We start from the raw sequence: 18,626 nt of genomic DNA, 5'->3' as shown, positions 1-18,626 counted from the left end.
TCTGACATCTCTGCCCCTGAGGCCTCACCAGGCTGAGAGCACTAAATTTTTTCATTCATGAGCATCTCGTGTAAGTCTTCCATTTATGCTTCTCAGTCTCCTCTCACCAGCCCCTCTGAGGGAAGCACTGTTATCATCTTCCCCACACGCAGATAAGGTCACTGAGGTACAGAAACTAAACCTGCTCCAGATCACATCGGCATTAAAGGACGTCTGTATTTCTGCTGTTTTGCGATTGACAAAGGAATCTGAGATATCAATACAAGATAGACTGTTAAATAATCAAGTCTGTCAGCTCTTCACCTCAAAGAGCAGATACTATAAATTCCTGATGTAGGATGAGGCTGCCGCCACAAAATGACTCAGCTAGAAATTAATATCCAAGATGAAGCAGCGGATACACATAAATATTCATGACTGTCAACTCCTCTCACGGGTCTTGGCCCTTCACTGCCTGAATGGGGGTGAAATCCCCACCCGTGTCTGGGAGGGTAGCGCGGCTCTTCCAAGTCTCACCCAGGCTTCACAGGCTGTTTCCCCCTACAGACTGTCCTAAATGATTAAAAAGCTCACAAGATTTTTACACCAGCCAAAACTGAAAGACATTTCTGCATATGGAGCACTTTCTCAGGCTTAAACCATTTTTGCCTACACTCAGCAAGGGGGAAAAAAGAAACATGACTCTGCAAAGTCTCTTAGCCTTACCACTCACAGGAGTTGAATGGTCTCAGCACAAGATGACCCTTCACATTACAGGATGAGAACAAAATAAAGCCGCCCCAACAACAAGCACTCCCAGAGACAGCGCTCAGCAGTCTTCTGCACACTCACGGTTGTGCAGCCCTCACCACCATCTATTTCCAGAACACTTCATCACCCCAATAGAACACCCCTGTCACTAGCAGTCACTCCACAACCCCCCTCCACCCAGCCCCTTGCAACCATCATCTGCTCTCTGCCACTGCATGAGCCAATTCTGGGCATTTCTAAGATCACTGAAATCAACAATATGTGGCTGTTTGTGTCTGGTTCCTTTCAGTTAACGTGCTGTTATCAAGGCTTTCCCATGTTGAAGTGGTATCAGCATGTCTCTTTTTTTTTGAAAATGTTAAACTTTATTAGAAGGTGGTAAATACTATCAAAAATAGTAGAGTGGGGTATAAGGGATGGGGTTTCAAAGGGAAAAGGCCGGGTTGAGCAGTCAGGGTGGACTACCCAGAGCAGATGGCTTTTTTCATATTCCCCTTTATTTATTTTTTCTTTTTTATTCACTCTTATGTCTGAATAATATTCCACTAAATGGAGATACTACATTTTGTTCTTTCATTCAGCAGCTATATATGGATGAGGTCCAGAAGAATGAGTGTAAGTGGTGGCTAGCAGGGATGGCATTTAAGCAAAGGGCAAGATGTGCTTTCAAAAAAAAAAAGTGAACAATCAGAGGCACAAGGAAATTCAGCGCGTTTCTGAGAAAGTGAATGGTTGCTTCAGTAGGACTGCCATGCAGGGCTGTGGGGGATAGTGACAGGAGACACAGTGAGGGAGTCACCTAAGAATATCCCCACTGCAAGCAGCTCAGCCAATTCTCCTCCCTCATCCTGTATTTTAGAGACATTTTTGCTAGCTTTTCTCTTATTTCAAGTAACAGTACTTTAGTTACACATCTGATCATCTGCATCAGACCACATTAGCTCCAAGCCACAGAAAATCATTCACTGACCGGAGCAGCTCCAAGACATAACATTGATGGACCAGGGAGTCCTGCAGCATCCCATCCTGCAGGCACAAACCACACATGTTCCCTGGTGATGTCCGGAAAGTAAAATGCATGGAAATATCTCACTGCTGCTGCACGACATCTGCCCACAAATTGCCCCCAAATCATGCTGGCACAGCACTACTCAACCCTCGCACTACCCCCCCCAAAAAAAAAAAAAAAGAGAGAGAGAAAAGAAAAGAAAAGAGAAGAAAAGAAAAGAAAAGAAAATATAAGAAAAGAAAAGAATAAAGCTAAGAAAGCAAATTTAGGCTCTTCCATTGAAAACCAGCCACCATCACTGCCAGTATCTGAGCTGGAATGATCCTGACTTCAAAAACCACTGTGCAGTTACTATTGAAATGTGACAGACATATATGTATTTCACTTAGATGATATTACAATAGGATTTTTCTTTTCAAAATTTCCAGTTGCAACAATAGCACAAGAAAGTTTATGTTTCATTTTTTTAAAAAAATCAATTATTTTCCACTTTGTTAATTTTGAATCTATTATTATTTTATAAAGGGAGCTATGCTGCAGATTATAAACCAAATATCTGGCTTCTGCAAACAAGACCTATATGACTTCACTATTTCAGAGCAAGCTTTAATGATGCTTTCAAATTGGGGGCGCTCACTAACAGCTCTTTAAATACTGTCAAAGATGTGCTATTATGTAATGCAAAGGGTCTACCTACACATCAACTCAGAAACCAAAGAAACTACACGAAAGCCTTAGTTTATCATTTTAAAATATTCCTATTATTTTGAATATTAAATTTCTTAAAAGATAAGATATTTTTTGAGAAAGACATCAGTTGTATTAAATTTCCTCTCACCAAGAAAGCAATCTTTATCAAGAATTACTACCCCTATGAAAATCCAAAAGACAGGACGTTTCTAGCTAAGTTAACTTACAGATCTCAACACAAGCCTAAATCCTATCTGCTCTCACTTGAACGAGCCCAGCAAAGTCCTGGGCTACTCTGGAACTTAGCTCTTCTGTTCCATATGTTGGCAGAGCTAAGATCATCACACAAGGCAGGGAAGGAGAGAAGAGGTAAGTCCACCTGGCGGCCTCCATCTGTTTACTTCCAGCCACAAGGTGTCGCTAGAGCGACCCCGCTAACAAGCCCTCCACACAAGGAAACCCGGCATCCACTCTGCCCCTGCGGTCCCCAAGCAGTCCCGACGCCCCTCTCCCACTGGTGGCCTCCGAGCCTGTGAATGGTCTTCTAATGACCCTCCCAGTTGGTGACACCCTCCCCCTCTTCCCCGCTACACACACACACACACACACACACACACACACACAGCCAAGGCAGCCTTCCCAAAGCACAAATTTGATTACATCTCCCCCACTTCAAACCCATCAGAGGCTCCCTGGTAGAGTTCTAGCCCCACCCCCGACCCTGCTTGTCCATCCTCACCTCAGTACCAGGTCCCCAGTGACCTCAGGGGCCCCGTGACCTGCTGCTACTTCCCACTAGCCTCCAGGCTCATTTTAACTGTTTGTCAAGGAAGTCTTCCTTCCCTCCAACCTCCGCACTTTGGATTAGGTGCCCTGCTGTGTTAATAAAACATTTTAATCTAAGTCAACTTCTGACACTGCTAAGCTCTCAAGAAGCAAGTACATTTTGCTTACTACTGTGGGTCCACCCCCTCTCCCCTAGACACTCAGAATTGCGTGTGTTGTGAATAAAAGAATGAAGGGGTGGGACTCAAAAGGACAGGCAGAGCTGCTCTCCTAAGGGTCACTTCCTGCTGACACCCTTCACTGCCTCTTCTGTGTCAGTTCTAGTAAAAACCAAGCTCCTCCAAAGCCCTCCACCCCTAGGCCCTCTCCAGTGTCCTTCAAAGCAGGGTCACCCACCACCCTGGACCACACAGGGCAGTCTCCCCGAGTCCTCACCCCACAAGCCTCCAGGCCTCTACCCAGGCTGCTCCTGCCACCTGAGTCACCCTCTTGATTCCTTCCCCTGGCTGACTCTTACTCTGTCCTCAGAACTGAATGTAGAGCCAATTTCTTCCAGGAAGTCCTCCCTGATGATGTCCTTTAGCTCTTGGCTGGCTCCATCTACAGCAGCACTGCTTGGCGACCAACTGGTATTTGTCCACCTGCTCCTATGAGACCATGACCTCTTGGAGGCCACGTGGGAAAAAGGAGTGAGGTGACAAGAGGGGTGGGAAGAGCAAACAGGAAAGTCGCAACTCAAGTCCCAAATTCAAGGATTCTGTCTCAGATAAAAAGAATAAACTGTTTCATACGTGTGTCATTTGGCTATGATTTTTGTGGCTCATGGAAAACAAGAGCTTGGTGTTCAAGCCTGAAATCCAAGTTACATGCAAAGAAATGTATATATTCATATCCAAAGGAAACCAGAGCTGCTCAACAACACTTTGCAGTTAAAATCCAAAGGAACTTTGATAAAGGCAATCTCCCTCTCTCTCTTTATTTTTATTTATTTATTTTTTTTGGTATCATATAGTTTTAGAAGTATTTGTATAACTAAGTGATGGCTACAGCCTATGATTCTGCACTGGAGTGTTTGGGGCTAAGGAAGCCCAGATTACATGCACTGTGTAAATGCAATCACACCAACAAAATGACAGGCGCCCTAGTGGCTGAGCTGAAGTTCCAAAGCAGAGAACCTTATGTTGGAAGACAGCTCTCAGTAGAAAGTAAGAAATGAAATGTTCTGTACTCAATCTCATTAGCTTTATGAGCCATTAACAGATAGTATGTCTTGTCTAATGAAACCCCAAAATATATTGTCATCTTCGATTTTCTCCATCTGACTGTTTTATGCTAAATTTGGATATCAAACCCTCACTCTATACGGAAAGCTCAGGCCTTAGCTGCAGCACAGTTACATCCCGTGGAAGAAAGCCGATCAAGGGAGAACAGGAGAGTTTCCCTTCAGAAGCTGCTAAGTGTGGTTTTGCACCTGTATGTCATTTACAACCACGCCATCGTCAAAGGAGTAAGACCTTACATCTGTGGGGCAAAAAGCACTGCGGTGGTTCCGAACCATGAAAGAACACTGAGCTTTGTGCAACAGTCCTGAGGCACTTAAAGCGTACTTTCTCTGAAAGGCTCCGAAACTGACTCACTTCACCATTTCAGGTACAACCGGAATTAGTAGAGAGAACATGCCCTTGAAGTCTGACAAGGCCCTGCTGGAATCCTGCTACAGCATTTACTAGCTGCTAAATGAACCAATTCCTTAAACCTCTGAGGAGGCTTCCCAATCTTCAAAACGGGGCTGCCACCGCCCACTTGGGAGGCATGGATGTGAATGCAACACGCAAGTAGGGCGGCCGACTGGTACGTGACACGGGGCCTGGCTAGTTTCCCTCCGCTGCCCTTCTCCCCCTTTAAACTTGCACTGTTCACCCTGGTAAGGGTGAAGCCCCAGGAACAGACTGCCCGATTCTTCTGTATATCCCCGGATACATACCTTACCCTTAGGAGGTCAGAAAAACAACTGCCTCCTCCCCAGTCACTATCAATATTCTTAAGAGTCTGGGTTTTTTTAACTCTATGTTTCAGGGAGACTATTCAAGAATTGTTCAACCACCGTTCTCCAGGTTGGCTCCTCTCCCAACGCCCATCCCTTCTTACCTCAAATCTTCTGTCTGATTGCCTTTTGTTCGTGGGAAAGAGAGTCCGCTAGGGTGCGGACTCCCTAGGCCTGCCTCCCTTCATCACAGGAGAGTGTGACTACATTCTCCCAACTCCCCACTCCGACTCCAGCTTCTGAGGAGTTTCCCTTTCTGGACCCTGCAGCCTCTGGATCGTCCCAAGACGTGCACACGTGGCCAAAACCCTCTCTTCAGATTTCTTCCTGGGTGGGCCTGCCCACCCCCCAGAACCTTAAGGATAAATGCCATTGCTCTGAAAATCACAAACGCCGCTGTCTGACACACCAAAGCTGCATGGTCCGGGCTTTCCTCCAAACCAGACACAGCCCTGCCCCCCCTCAGACACAGTCTGCACCTCTTGAGATGAGCTGATCCACTTGCACGGCTGTGAACACCAGCTAAGAATGACGAATCCCAATGTGTATCTCTAGTCCAGCTCCTTCACCTGAGCCCCAGGCTCATAGACACGAGTGCCTCTTGGAAGTCCTAACTTGGATGACAAATGGCATCTTAAAAATGCCATATGTCAAAAAAAAAAAGGCCTTATGTCCACCATTTACTCTAGACTTCGATTCCTGGCAGGTACCTCCCAGGCTCCCCATTTTAGTAACAGCCCCAGCACCCACCTAGGTGTTTGAGGTCACATTCAATTTCCACTGTTCCCTCCACCTGGCCCTGCCCTGGAATCAGTCTTGTTATTTCTGTCGCTAAGCCAGTCTCAAGTCTGGTTCTGCAGGGAGCACGATGGAAACCCACAAGCTCACAGCAAGGTGCACTGAGTCACAGTCCTCCGAAGGGAGTTCCCTGGAGGGGGAGGCATCTCCTGCTGCCAGTCACCTCAGAAGGCACTGGATTCTCACAAAGAAGGACCAGAAGAAGGGACTCAAGGATCTCCCGTGATCTGAGGTTTGAAGGGCCCGAGGTCTGGGGGAGCTCCTAGTTAGCTGACACTCCTGTCAGTGAGCAGATGAGGATGGTAGGAACCCAGGCAAGTCTGTTCTCGCTCTGACCCCTTTTCTCTCGGGAGCCACGGGAAAGGCCAGTTTCCAGGGCACAGACCGGCCATCACAGATCCCAGCCTGCATTTGCCAACCCAGACAGCCTAGATTCCTACTTGCGACCCTTACTTCTGTTCTGTTCCCCCCCAGAATGTGATGGACTCTTTCAGAAAGTCTGGACTGTCTCAAGCGAGACCAAGTCAGTGAAGGATGAAGTGTCCACATTTGGACCAGAGCATGAAAGGAGAAACAAGGCCTCATGTCCAGCATGACGGTGGTGGCCAAGCCCTTTCCCTGGGTGAGATGAACCAGGGTCGGGGTGAGAATGCAAGGTCCCTTCACGGCTGACAGGGGTGTTGGAGACTCACTACCGCAAAATAACCACACGGCCGTCAGTGGTGGACATCAGCTGCAACAGACACAGAGTCAGCTATTTACTGCCAAAAAGGGGTAAAAGTAAAGGCCGGTGCAGGGAGGCCTGCACGGCTGCTGAGGCAAACCACAGACCCGGCTCTGAATGCCCACTGGCTGAAGCAGAGAGGAAGCTATGGTCCCATTTAGGGGTCCCTGTGTCCACCAGATCCAAGTGAACCAGCTCCTTAGGACAAGGCAATGTTTTCCTGATACTTAGAAAAACCAGCCTCATAAAGGGAACAAAAGAGTGGCATGGTTTTAGGCCCGCTCCTGCCCCTCTATGAATGCAAAGTAAAGTAAATGGCACTGGGAAGGTGAATGCAAAAAAAAAAACCAAAAAACAAAAAACCGGTGACTGCTTCCTCCAACAGCGTCCCCTGCAGCTGCTCACCCCCGAGCCGGCCACTTCCTCACCAGTGACCGCCGGCCAGGAAGCGCCGTCATGCACGTCACACAGCGACAGCCAGGAACCGTGTGCCGAGCACGTTTGTGTAAAAGCCAGAATCAAGCAAGGTGCTGCAGATTTTGACTTTCCAAGTTTAAATACTCCATGAAAAACATCCCTCAGCAGCCGCCTAAATCAATTCGCATCTCACTTCTTCAAAACAAATAAACAAAATTAGTAAGAGAGCATTTGTTACCAAATATAAGGACGAACTAATAGGTTCCTCAAAGCAAGGACTTTAACATATATCAAACTCCAGTGGGTGATGTGCTAACATAGCAAAAATTCCAAAAAAGTAGAAAATAAGATGACTAGGATAATATACGAATCATGGCAACTGTTAAGTTTTTGCTTTTTATAGCGATGGAGACGGCACAGAGGGCGATCTGGCTATTCCAATGCAGGGTGTGCACAGCCCACATTTTCAGACCGAACAACATGCTCACGGGGTGGTATAAGGGATAAAGGAAAATAGAAAAAGGAATAGAGGAACAGCCAAAATTAGAAACACACGAGAACAAAAATGACTTTGACAGCATTTACAAGAAATTACGTGAGTGTGATGAGGACAGGGACGCGGGGACGGTGAGACCCACCCTCACCTCCTGATCCAGGGAAGGCAGGGGCCTGAGGGGAGCGATGCTGCCGGGGGACCCCAACGTGGTCAGCGCCCCAAACCAAAACTTCACCTAGATGCGTGTAGACAGCTTTTGAGCTACAAAATGTGGTCGCATTTCAAGCTGGACAACTTTACTCACTCCCACCAAGAGGAACAGGGGAGAATTAGGTTCTGCTCCTGAACCAAAACATTGTTTAAAAAATTAATGACTGTGTAATAGTAAAAGCAACAATGGAGTAAAAGTCACTGGAGGAGAACGTGCTTGACCCGAGCTCACTGGCCACGTTATCTCACTGACGTTCAGATGCTGGCTGAGCCCTTATGGTACCAGAACAGACAGACCCACCAGGAGGGAGGTTTAATGCGCTGCTGTATTTTGATGCCGGCAGCCATGCCTGGTACACGAGGTTCTGGGTAAACAATGGTGACAGTGTCAACCACTATGGGCTAAGCACACATCCAGCTACTCCGCCAAATCCCAAGGGCAGACTTCAAAAGGCAAAAACAAGCTGGCATTCTCTGTTGGCTCTGCAGAATCAGAGCCAAGCAGTTGCTGAGCAAAAATGTCACCAGTGCCTCCTATGACAAAATAGGAGGCACTGGCGTGGGGCTGGGGCAGGGCTCCAGGCTTCCACTGATCACCCACCAGTCTGTCCAGGGGGTGAAGGAGGTCCCTGCTTTCATTGCACCGATGCACCTACCTTGAATGACGCCTTAGGACTCAACAGGAGGTGACAGGTGAGGTGAACGGAGCCAGCCTTGGTGTAGCACGGTTCTGGCAGCTATGCCCTCAGCAGTGCCCAGTTTCCTAAACCTGACACCTCATCTCCAAGGAGCAGAAGTGTAGTGTGGGCATGTAGATCACAGGGCCCTGTGAGGACAAGTACAGATCATGGCCACGACATGCCTCTCCCCTTCCTTAAGCCATAGAGGAATGTCCGGGGAGGAAGTGAAAATTATTCCAGAGCCTGCCAGGCACCACACGCAGGTGGGACACGGATCCCCTGTGTCTGTCATTCACAGGACTGGTGTGGATTTTCTTTTTATCAATTCTCTGGCATCTTCTCCTCCATCTTACCAACAACAAGAAAGTAGAATCTGACCTTAGAATCACAGAGAATCACAGAGCCCCTCCTGCACAGCGGGCCCGGCAGCACGTGCCATGTCCTCCGACCGTCACCTGTGGGACCGCCATGAGCGCTCTCCAGACTCAAGGCCCGAGGCCGTAGGCCGGGGGGACACAGCTCACCTCACTCTCCCCAGTAAAGGGGGACCACCTCTCGGCAAAGACGTCTCACCCTCTTCTGCCCGAGGGACAGCTTGAAAGATACACAGGGAAACATAGTAGAGGGTGAGGGGTTAGGCAGCCCAGAAGAGATCATCTGCACTTCCAAGGCAGAGTGGGGTCTTTGACCTAATCACAGGGACAAAGTGAGGACGAATTTTTCCCTGCTGTGTCCCATACACCGTGACATGCCTTTCCCTGCGTAAGGAGCTAATTCGGAAGCCCCTGGCAGTGTTTCTGATGCCCTAACTTGGCATGGTGGCTGTCAGGCAGGGGAGAGGGCCTGAGCCGTGCTGGTGCTGGGCCTGGGAGGCAGGAGACATCGGCTCCACCCTGAGCTCAACCAGCACCTCGTTCTGCGTCTCGGGATTCAGAGTCTCATTTATAAGCAAAGGGATGAAACTGTCCCAGGACAGGCTGTCCAACAGGAATGAAATGAGAGTCATGTAAATAATGTTTCTCAGTTGCCACGTTTAAAATGTAACAACAACAAAAAAAACCAAGTAACTGATTTTAAGAACAGACCTTACTTATTCTACTGTATGTAAAATACTATCATTTTGACGTGTAATCAATATAGAAAGTAACAAGATAGTTTATATTCTTTTTACTAGACAAGTTTCAGCGTCTGATGTGCATTTGACCTACAGCACATCTCAGCTCAGACCGGCCTCCTCCCCAGCACTACTAACAACAGTAGCTGTGGCTACTCTATTGGACAGCAACTCCAGGGGTCCCCCCAAGTGTCCTGGCTGAAAGAGGGGAGTAAGTGTCCACACTAACCCTAAAAGGATCTCTCTGAAACAAAGGCGGATTTAGTTTTAAACGTCTGAAAACCGGCGGGCTACACCTCCTTCCCGCCTTGGCTACAAGAAAGCCCTCCTCCTTGATGATCCCATTCTGGATGTAGGGAAGCAATCTGTCACACAGCCAGGGTGGCCCGGCCTTCAGGTTGACTTGCCTGCTGTCTGTGTCCAGTCCCACGAAGTCCTCCTTCTCAAATAGGATGTAGAGGAGGGGGGTCTTCTCCCCAGAATTTTCGGGGTCCCCATCCAGCCACTTGGACTTGGGCAAGATGAAGAGTGACTCAGTGAAGTCGTCGATCCTCTTCTCCACCACCCTGCAGTCCTCGTAGATTGAAGGCCACGTCGGTGTGCGGCTGCTCGGCCACCTCCCCATACAGCACAAAGACAAAGAGCTGAGAGTCGTAGAGCATGGTGCCATACAGCTCCTCTGTGCGTGGAGCTTCTAGAAGGTCTTGGCCAAGAGGCAGTCAGTAATGGTGACAAGGCCCATGACATTGCGGTGGGTCTGGAAGTCACTCCATCCATTCTCGGGCGCATAGAGATACCTATAGTAGATACAGAGTGCCCACTGGGAGCCGCACGGTCTGATCTGGCTCACCAAGGAGATTCCATTATAGATGCAAAAGAAATTCTCTAAGATGATCCCCACGGGTTGGACCACAATCGGGAGAGTCTGGTGGTCCTCAGCGCACTGCATGTAGTCAGGGGCGTTCATGTTGCAGGCGCTGCCGAGAAGGGAGGGTAAATCGATGTACATACTGTGCTGTGGGCTGCGGGCCTCACTGGGATGCGGCGACCTGGTGTGCACCAGCCAGAAGGCAAGGGAAGTCCAAGCAAATCGGGGATAAGTTTGTCCTCAGCGTCTGCACATGGCTACTGAAGCTCAGATCACATTACCCAGCTTTTGGTCTAGGCTTCCATCCCCTGCAGAAAAGGATCATTTCTTGTTTTCTGTTTCCAAGCACCTAGGCAGGCCCTGATGCAAAGTCGGTGCTCAAAACTGCTGAATAAATGAATGAATAAAGGAACTGCTTCCCCACCCCTCAGCAGGATATAATGCAAAGAACCATAGTAGGATCAAAATATCTGGATTTCAACGCCAATTTATTTGAACTCCTAAGGTGCAGAATAATGGGTAAGAAAACTTGCTTTGGGGAGGAGGGTACAGTTCAGTGGTAGAGCACGTGCTTAGCATGTTCAAGGACCTAGGCTCAATCCTCAGTACCTCATTTTAGAAAAATGAAACAAATAAATAAACTTAATTAACCCCCTCAAAAAATATTTTCTCCATTCAAAATTCAAAAAAAAACCACCTTGCAATTGACACAACATTGTAAACTTGACTATACTTCAATTAAAAAAAAAACTACTTGCCTTACAAGAATATATCTGGATTATGGAAGTTTGTAAATGTAAAATGCCTAGGGTACCATTTGCATAAGAAGAAGGAACTGTACAAATGTACTATCCCTCATTTATGAGCTATTTTTCCTTTGGGGAGATTATAACCTCTCAGAGATATTTTTCTCATATTAAAAAAAAAAAGAAAAAGAAAACATTACCTGATTCTCCATACTGCTGAAGAATCAGATAACCCTATGAAAGCATCTGACCCACAGAGTTTATTCAATAAATGTTTGTTGAATGAATGAATAAACAAGCAAAGTGAATGCTGCTCCCTGCCACAGACCATCATAATGGTACTGCTTGGAAATGCCATGCCCACGTTCCACCCAAATCTTCGCTAACCACGTGGGTGACCTGGGCAGACCTGTGTGCTTCTCTCAACACCAGTTTATTCATAAATAGAAGTGAGGGCAATAACACAAACCTAAAAGGGTTAGTGAGTCACGAATGAATAGTACCCCAACTTTGCAAGATGGAACTATTAAAGAAAATTGGGCAAAGAGTCCATAGGCCCTCTCCATATTATCTCTTACAACTACATGGGAATCTACATTACATCTAAAAATAAAAAGTCTATTATTTTAAAGAGGCTATTGAGTTTAAATCAGCTCACCATCTCAAATAAGGAACACACAGTACAAATAAGAGAATGCGCAGCCCATGAGATGCACTCAGTAAATATTCCCACTGAACCCACTGGTCCCTCCAAATTCAGAGCATGAGGATGTGTCCTCGTGGCCAGAGGCCACTGCACCTGAAGCTAAAAAAGCTAATGGTCCCCACTTTCAAAAGCCCCTGCCACCAACCTAGGTCTAATTTTGTATTTGTAATTTTTTTTCTTTTTATAAAATAGAAATCCCCAATTGCATAGCCTTCAGGTCACCAAAACCTGACCACAGAGATCATGATGGCAACCCTCCTTGGTGAAACAATAAAATGAAAAGCCATTTCCACAAGACCTGTGTGTAAATCTACTAGGGAACTTCATCCTGGACTGAGAGGAAGAGGACTGGGGAGGAGGGGGCAATCTGAGGCACACAGACCCATGGGCCACCTGTCCCACGATGGACATTACACTCAACCCTCACCCTCCAGGAACTTCAAAATACACACAGACAGAGTGATGTGGACAATATATATGTATTTTTAAAGAAATTCCGACTCTCTAGCAGGTCTTGTATCTACCGAGACACAAATGGCTTATGTGTATAATGTTTCACAAAAGCCTTAAAACATTACCACCCCAACTTGACACATTAAGAAACTAGGGATAGAGGTTTATCACATTGTGCAAGATTAGAGAGATGCCACATCAGACACTGTATTTAAACCCAAGCCTTTGCTCCAGTGCTCACACAAGAAAGTGTGACATACTGCCCCTTTCCTGCCCTCTCCCTGCAATAAATCTCTGAAGAGTCTTTTCTGTGCCACGTGGAATCACAATCACATCAATTTACCACAAAGAGCTATGTGACTCCTTGGAGGACGTGTCAAAATCTAAAGGGTTGTGATGGGAGGAGAGATTTGAATTTTCTGTTTCTCAAAGGAAACATGGCTTTAAAAGAAACTGAAAAGCACTTATCTAGTCTAAGCCCTCATTGTGTAGAGAAGGAAATGGAGGCTCAGAAGAGATGAGGAAAGGGACTTATTAACAAATATTGCCTCAGTGCAGCACCAAGCCAGCCCTGGGCCCTTCTGGGGGAGTACCTGGAAGGCCCAGGAAAATGATTGTTAGAAAAAGGAAAGAGAAGAAGCATACAAGGCCCTGTCTCTACACCACCATACCATGAAGTTCCACCAAATTATCCAGTATTGGGTGCAGCCAAAATTTAGGTGGGCTAAAGAGGTTATAGAAACCTGGAAGTCTCAACCATAGTGGAAATTCCAACATTTACTGTTTTTTTCCAAGTTCAAGCATCAGTTCAGTGGGCGCTCCATACGAGGGACTACACGAGGCCTGGAGTTCTCCCAAATACAGATCTCTATTATCACGTGTGCAAACCACACACAGGCCCACCAGAAGAAAAACGCCCACACATAAGATGGAACTACTGAAACAGAAAAGAGCCAACCAGCATATATTGCTAGCAAAAACGGTGCTGCTAGAAATAGACTCATGGACATAGAAAGCAAACTGTTGTTAGCAGGCAGGAAAGGGAGGATTAACAGATACACATTAATAAATATAAACTAAATGACAAGGACCTACTATATAGCACAGGGTACTATTTTCAATTTCTTGTAATGAGTTGTACTAGAAACAATCTGAAAAACATTTATATACATATGCATAAGCTTATAACTGAATCTCTGCTGTACATCTGAAGCTAACATGGTAAATTTACAGCACTTCAATAAAAAATAATTTTATATAATAAGTAAAAATAAAAGCAACGCCATAAAAAAAAAAGTAAAAGAACACGGTAATCCCCTTAGCTGTAGGTGGTGGAGAACTCTGCAAGCACCAAGTCCACTCGAATACTCCAGCACTGGCGGTCTCTCATTCTAACCATCAGAGAATCACTTGGCTTCTACGAGGTTACTTTTCTCTTCAGTGAAAGGCTACAGTTCCATCTAATGATGTATTGAATCTCATCATTCACAAACCCAAGAATTAATGAGGATTTCCCATAGGCCTGGCTCTGGACAGATGAAAAGTTAGGGTCCCAGATATATTCATGTGTAGAAGAAGTTTATGCCATAAAGACATTAATTCTTCCTGCTTTGATAGACAGATTCATTGCAATTCTGATTAGAATTCCTCCCAGATATTTCATGGAATGTAACAAGTTAATTTATGGTCAGGAACAGCCAAGAAACTTCTTTAGAACCACCACTGGGAAGGGGTGGATAGGTCATGCATTTCAACTGGTCTTTCTGATGTGATGAAAACGTTCTGGAATAATAATGGTTGCACAAATGTGAATATGCTAAAAGCTGCTGAATTGTAACATTCAAGTGGGTGGACTTCATGGTGTGTGAACAATATCACAATAAAGCTGTTATATGAAAAAATCCTTCTTGCCAATTATTTTTCCCTCTATACTACTAGTCTGTCCCACAATTTAATTAAAACAAACAAACAAAAAAAACCAAAACAAACCAGATTTTGCCAGGAGCTCTTTAGGAGTGCAATGTCCCTGGGTCTCCAACGCCTCAGGTTGTGCTGTTCCTGTTAACACACAGTAGCTGGGCTGGACTAGTTACGGACTATAAGTATCTTTTTAAGATCGACGGTCTCACGTTTCACCCTGGGAGAGTGAATGATGGAGGATGAGACAGCCTCATGCCTTCAGCTCATTTTTAACTGAACCAAGCCCTGCTTTCACCACTGTAATCCCTCTCAGTATAAAAACATGTGACATCAACAAGCACCGCCATCATAACACCTGAAAGTGTTCAAGGTACTTACCTGGGGCAGAAATCCTGATCAAGGAGACAGAAGCTCCCTCAGCACTGCCGCTCCCTTTTCCCGACTCCACCAGGAGAAGCTGGGAGTTACAGCCGCGGGCTCTCAGCCTGGGGAGCAGCGCCCACGCCGCTAATCTGGACCTCAGGGATCGGGAAAGGGAGAGGAAGGCAGCCCCGGGGTCGCGGGGCAGGGAGAGCGGGGTGGGGGACGCGGGCTGCAGCCCCGCTCGGAGGCCAGCCCCAGCCCCAGCCCAAGCCGCCCGCCCCGTCCGGGTGTGCAGACCCCGCCCGCCCGGGACACAGCCCGCCCAGTGGTGGGGACGGGTCGGCGGCCTAGGAGAGGAAGACCGGGAGGGGAGGACTCGCCGGCGGGAGAGGGGAAGCGGATGCCAGCCGCGGACTGAGGGGAGCCCGGCTGGGTCAAGAGGCGGCAGGGGCACACCTGGCCCTGGGCAGCTGTGGCCGGTGCGCCGGGGCAGGTGGCGCGGGCAGAGGGGTCTGGCCCGAGCAATCCAGCTGAACACACGCTGACTGGCGCCCTGGGGGGCTGTGACACGCCGACCGCCCTCCCGCAGCCGCCTCACCCCTTTCCCGATATCCCCTCACCTTGCACTTCCACAGCCAGAGGCCCCGGCCCCAGGCAGTAGCCAAAGGCCTACAGGGCGACAGAGCTGAGAAGCCATTGGGGCCGATCCCCGGCTCGGAGCTGGAGCTTCCAACCCGCGGTCCAGCTGGCAGCAACTGCGCATGCGCAGGAGGGCCAGCGATCCGCTCTGGGTCCTGAGAGAGAAGGGGAACCGAGGGAGGGAGAATAGGGGAGCAGGAGGGGAGGCGGGGAAAAGTGGAGGGAGACACATGGACAGGAGGAGCAGAGGGAAGGCAGTTATCTGGAATTGGGAGGGGAGTAACAGAGATGGGGAGAAAGCGTTTTACCTCTTGTGGCACCCCGAAGGAGGCAGCAGTCCTGCCTATACACCCTTCTCTTACCCGTCATTGCCCACAGCTCATCTTTTACGTCCCTGGCCCAGCCCTCCAGCTAAGGTCTCTGCAGAAACCCTACGGGTATCATACCCGTTGCCCCCACAAGGAGCTAGGTTTACTGTTGCTCAGGGAACCAAGCACCCGCAGGTGTTGTTTCTCAGAACTACCTTGGGAAGAGTACATATTCCCCTTTTACACGCTGGGAAACAGGCAGGCACGATCTCTGCCTTAGCTCCACTGTCCCAAATGTTGGGCTGGCAGGGAGCGGGAGGTAAAATGTCAGAGCCCCAGGAGGAGCAGACTGCCTGAGTGTTGGTGTAGAGTCCCCATCCCTCCTGGGTAAACCACACCCCAACCTCGGGGAATAATCAAGGGCTCACCGTAGGCCCCTGTGTGTGGGAGAGCTGCCCTCAGTCCCAGTGTCCAACTTGCTAGGTAGGTAGAAGTGTTATTGAGTCCAAATTCATTCTCCTCAGTGCAGGACAGGCCAGTAAGTTGGGAGACCAAGTGTTGGGGCATGGAATAGCAAGTTTCTGTAGACCTAGATGGCAAACTAATGTCCTGGAAAACCATCTCCCCAAGTCAGAATTCAGGCTGCTTTCCTATGTGCTTGGTTTTTGCAAACTTCTTGGTGTAGGAATTCCTTCTTGTTAGAATCCTTTGTTCTTGCAGCTATCTCCCTGGGTCAGATCCCTGTAAACCTCCAACAAAACAAACGTTATTTTCTATTCTGCAACGTGTTATCTTTATATGATTGGAAAAGTGTTAAATACCCTTAAAGGTCAGAGCCTTCAGAATAGGCTCTCCTGTATATTTTAGGCTCTAGGCAACATTGTTTTACAAGCAAGAAGAAGCCTAGGAGACACAGCACAGGGTTAAAGTCAAAGGAACAGATCTAATATGGAGTCAGATTTCTTCTTTTCTATTACTGTGGCAGAAGCCACTTGAGGATTTAAATCCCTTAAAGTTAAAAATAAGTAAAACTTTAAAGGAATTTACATACATTGGTGGGAATTTGCATAGCATATCTGGAAAAGCACACAAAGGATTGTAAATATTGGCATCTCCAGGGAGGCGTGTAAGAACAGAGGATGAGGGAAAACTTCTTTCACTTGAGTATTTTTTGCTCTGTTTGAATTTTTTTAACCATATGCATATATTTCTTTTTCAGTTAAAATAAATGTGTAATGGAGCAAAGGAGTAACTAGCTCAGCAAATACAGCAGCCATAGACTCACTGAGTCATCATTTTCGATTTAAGCCAGGAAGCATTGATTGTCTCTCTCCTATGTGCCCAGTGCTGTTTTAAAACTCTTTTATATATTTTTTTAATAAAATAATAACATGCTATCCCTCACCCCTGCTCAGGGCTGGTGGGAAACCAACTGAGTTTTTATTGAGTTGTTTTCCAAGGAGTAGAGATGAGTTATAAACAGAACACAACTTCAGGGCAAAACAGGCGGACTGGTTTTCCAGCAGGCCAGATAGCGATGACGGGTTTTCAATAGAGGCGCACAGAGGCTGAGAGAGAAAACCTCCAGGACCCTACAGAAAGCTGCCCACAGTGCCTTCTCCATGGCACTACTGAAATAGGAAAGAACAAATCTGACTCCATATTAGATCTGTTCCTTTGACTTTAAACATGTGCCCTGTTTCCTAGGCTTAGTCTTGCTGTTTCTGCACCTTTTGTGAAACAATGTTGCCTAGATCCTGAAATATACAGGAGACCCTATTCTCAAGGCTCTGACTTTGAAGGATATTATCACTTTTCCATTCGTATAAAGATAACAAGATACAGAATAGAAAATAACATTTGCTTGTTGGAGGTTTACACGGATCTGACCCAGGTGAAGAGCTGCAAGAACAAAGGATTCTAACAACAAAGAATTCATACACCAAGTTTGCAACAACCAAGCATTCCCGCTTCCCCTTTTTAATATAAGAAGAGCCTGAATTCTGACTTGGGATGATGGTTCTCCAGGACATTGGTCTACCATCTTCTCCGCTGGCTTTACAAATTAAAGCCGCTATTTCTTGCCCCAAATCCTTGTCTCCTGATGTGTTGGCCTATAATGCACGAGTAGAACAAGCGTGGACTCGGAAACACAAACATACATTGAAAGTACGCATTTGGTATATTAAATGACCTGCTTCCACTCGTATTCCTGAGGTTTTCTTCTCTTGACCACTCCTACTATATTTATGAAAAACCTGTCATGTGGACACATTTCCTTCTCTAGCCACTACCCTTCCATGTAAAAACTGATGCCAAGAAGGCAATGGAAGTTGCTAGAAGGTATTACCTGGCCAAAAAAGAGCAGAAGTGGGTTCTGGCTGATGTTCAGGAGCAGGCCGGGGCACCTGACAAGATGTCATAAGTACGGATAGACAGCTGGGCACCAAAGGAGAAGCTTCTAAACTTCCTTGAGGGAATTGTTGGATAGGAAGGAACAGTCCCAGACTATAGCTCTGATCCCACCACGAGCTTCCTGGGCAAGGCTGGGCAAGTCATTTAAATTCTCTAGACCCGTGCTGTCCAACACGGGAGCCACCAGCCACATGCAGGATTATGATGTTATTCTGTAGCCAGACAGAATTATAAATAAACACTTTATTGCAAAGGGTCAGCAGGTATAATATTTAAAAACATTATTGGTTATCTTGCCCTAACAAGTTATTTTTGTATGTCTAGCTTTCTGTGGGTTGTAATGCCTGCAACTAATGTTTCCCTTACAGTGAGGTATTTTGAAATTATAAGTTACTGGACACAGTACACTCATATCACAGTTGAAAAAAAACTGATCTAAATAAGCAAGGTGATCTGACTTAGTAGTTATGAGCAGGGGCTCTGGGGCCAG

General features: G+C 46.9%; 1 protein-coding gene across 1 annotated transcript in view; it reads right to left on the bottom strand.

Annotated features, from left to right (window-relative positions):
* Positions 1-18,148, bottom strand: part of LOC140687539 (uncharacterized) — a 93,325-nt gene extending 75,177 nt beyond the window's left edge. Inside the window, exons 1-4 of the mRNA XM_072944657.1 lie at positions 18,072-18,148; positions 15,395-15,675; positions 14,790-14,868; positions 14,481-14,549 (exon numbers count right to left, since the gene is read on the bottom strand). Coding sequence (XP_072800758.1) covers positions 14,481-14,549; positions 14,790-14,868; positions 15,395-15,675; positions 18,072-18,144 — 502 coding nt within the window. The 5' untranslated portion in view covers positions 18,145-18,148. The remainder of the gene's footprint in view (positions 1-14,480; positions 14,550-14,789; positions 14,869-15,394; positions 15,676-18,071) is intronic.
* Positions 18,149-18,626: the final 478 nt, after the last annotated feature.

The sequence above is a fragment of the Vicugna pacos genome, chromosome 20 (assembly GCF_048564905.1).
Source record: "Vicugna pacos chromosome 20, VicPac4, whole genome shotgun sequence".
NCBI lineage: Eukaryota > Metazoa > Chordata > Mammalia > Artiodactyla > Camelidae > Vicugna > Vicugna pacos.
Note: the sequence above shows the minus strand (reverse complement) of the source record. Positions and strands in the feature narration are given on the sequence as shown.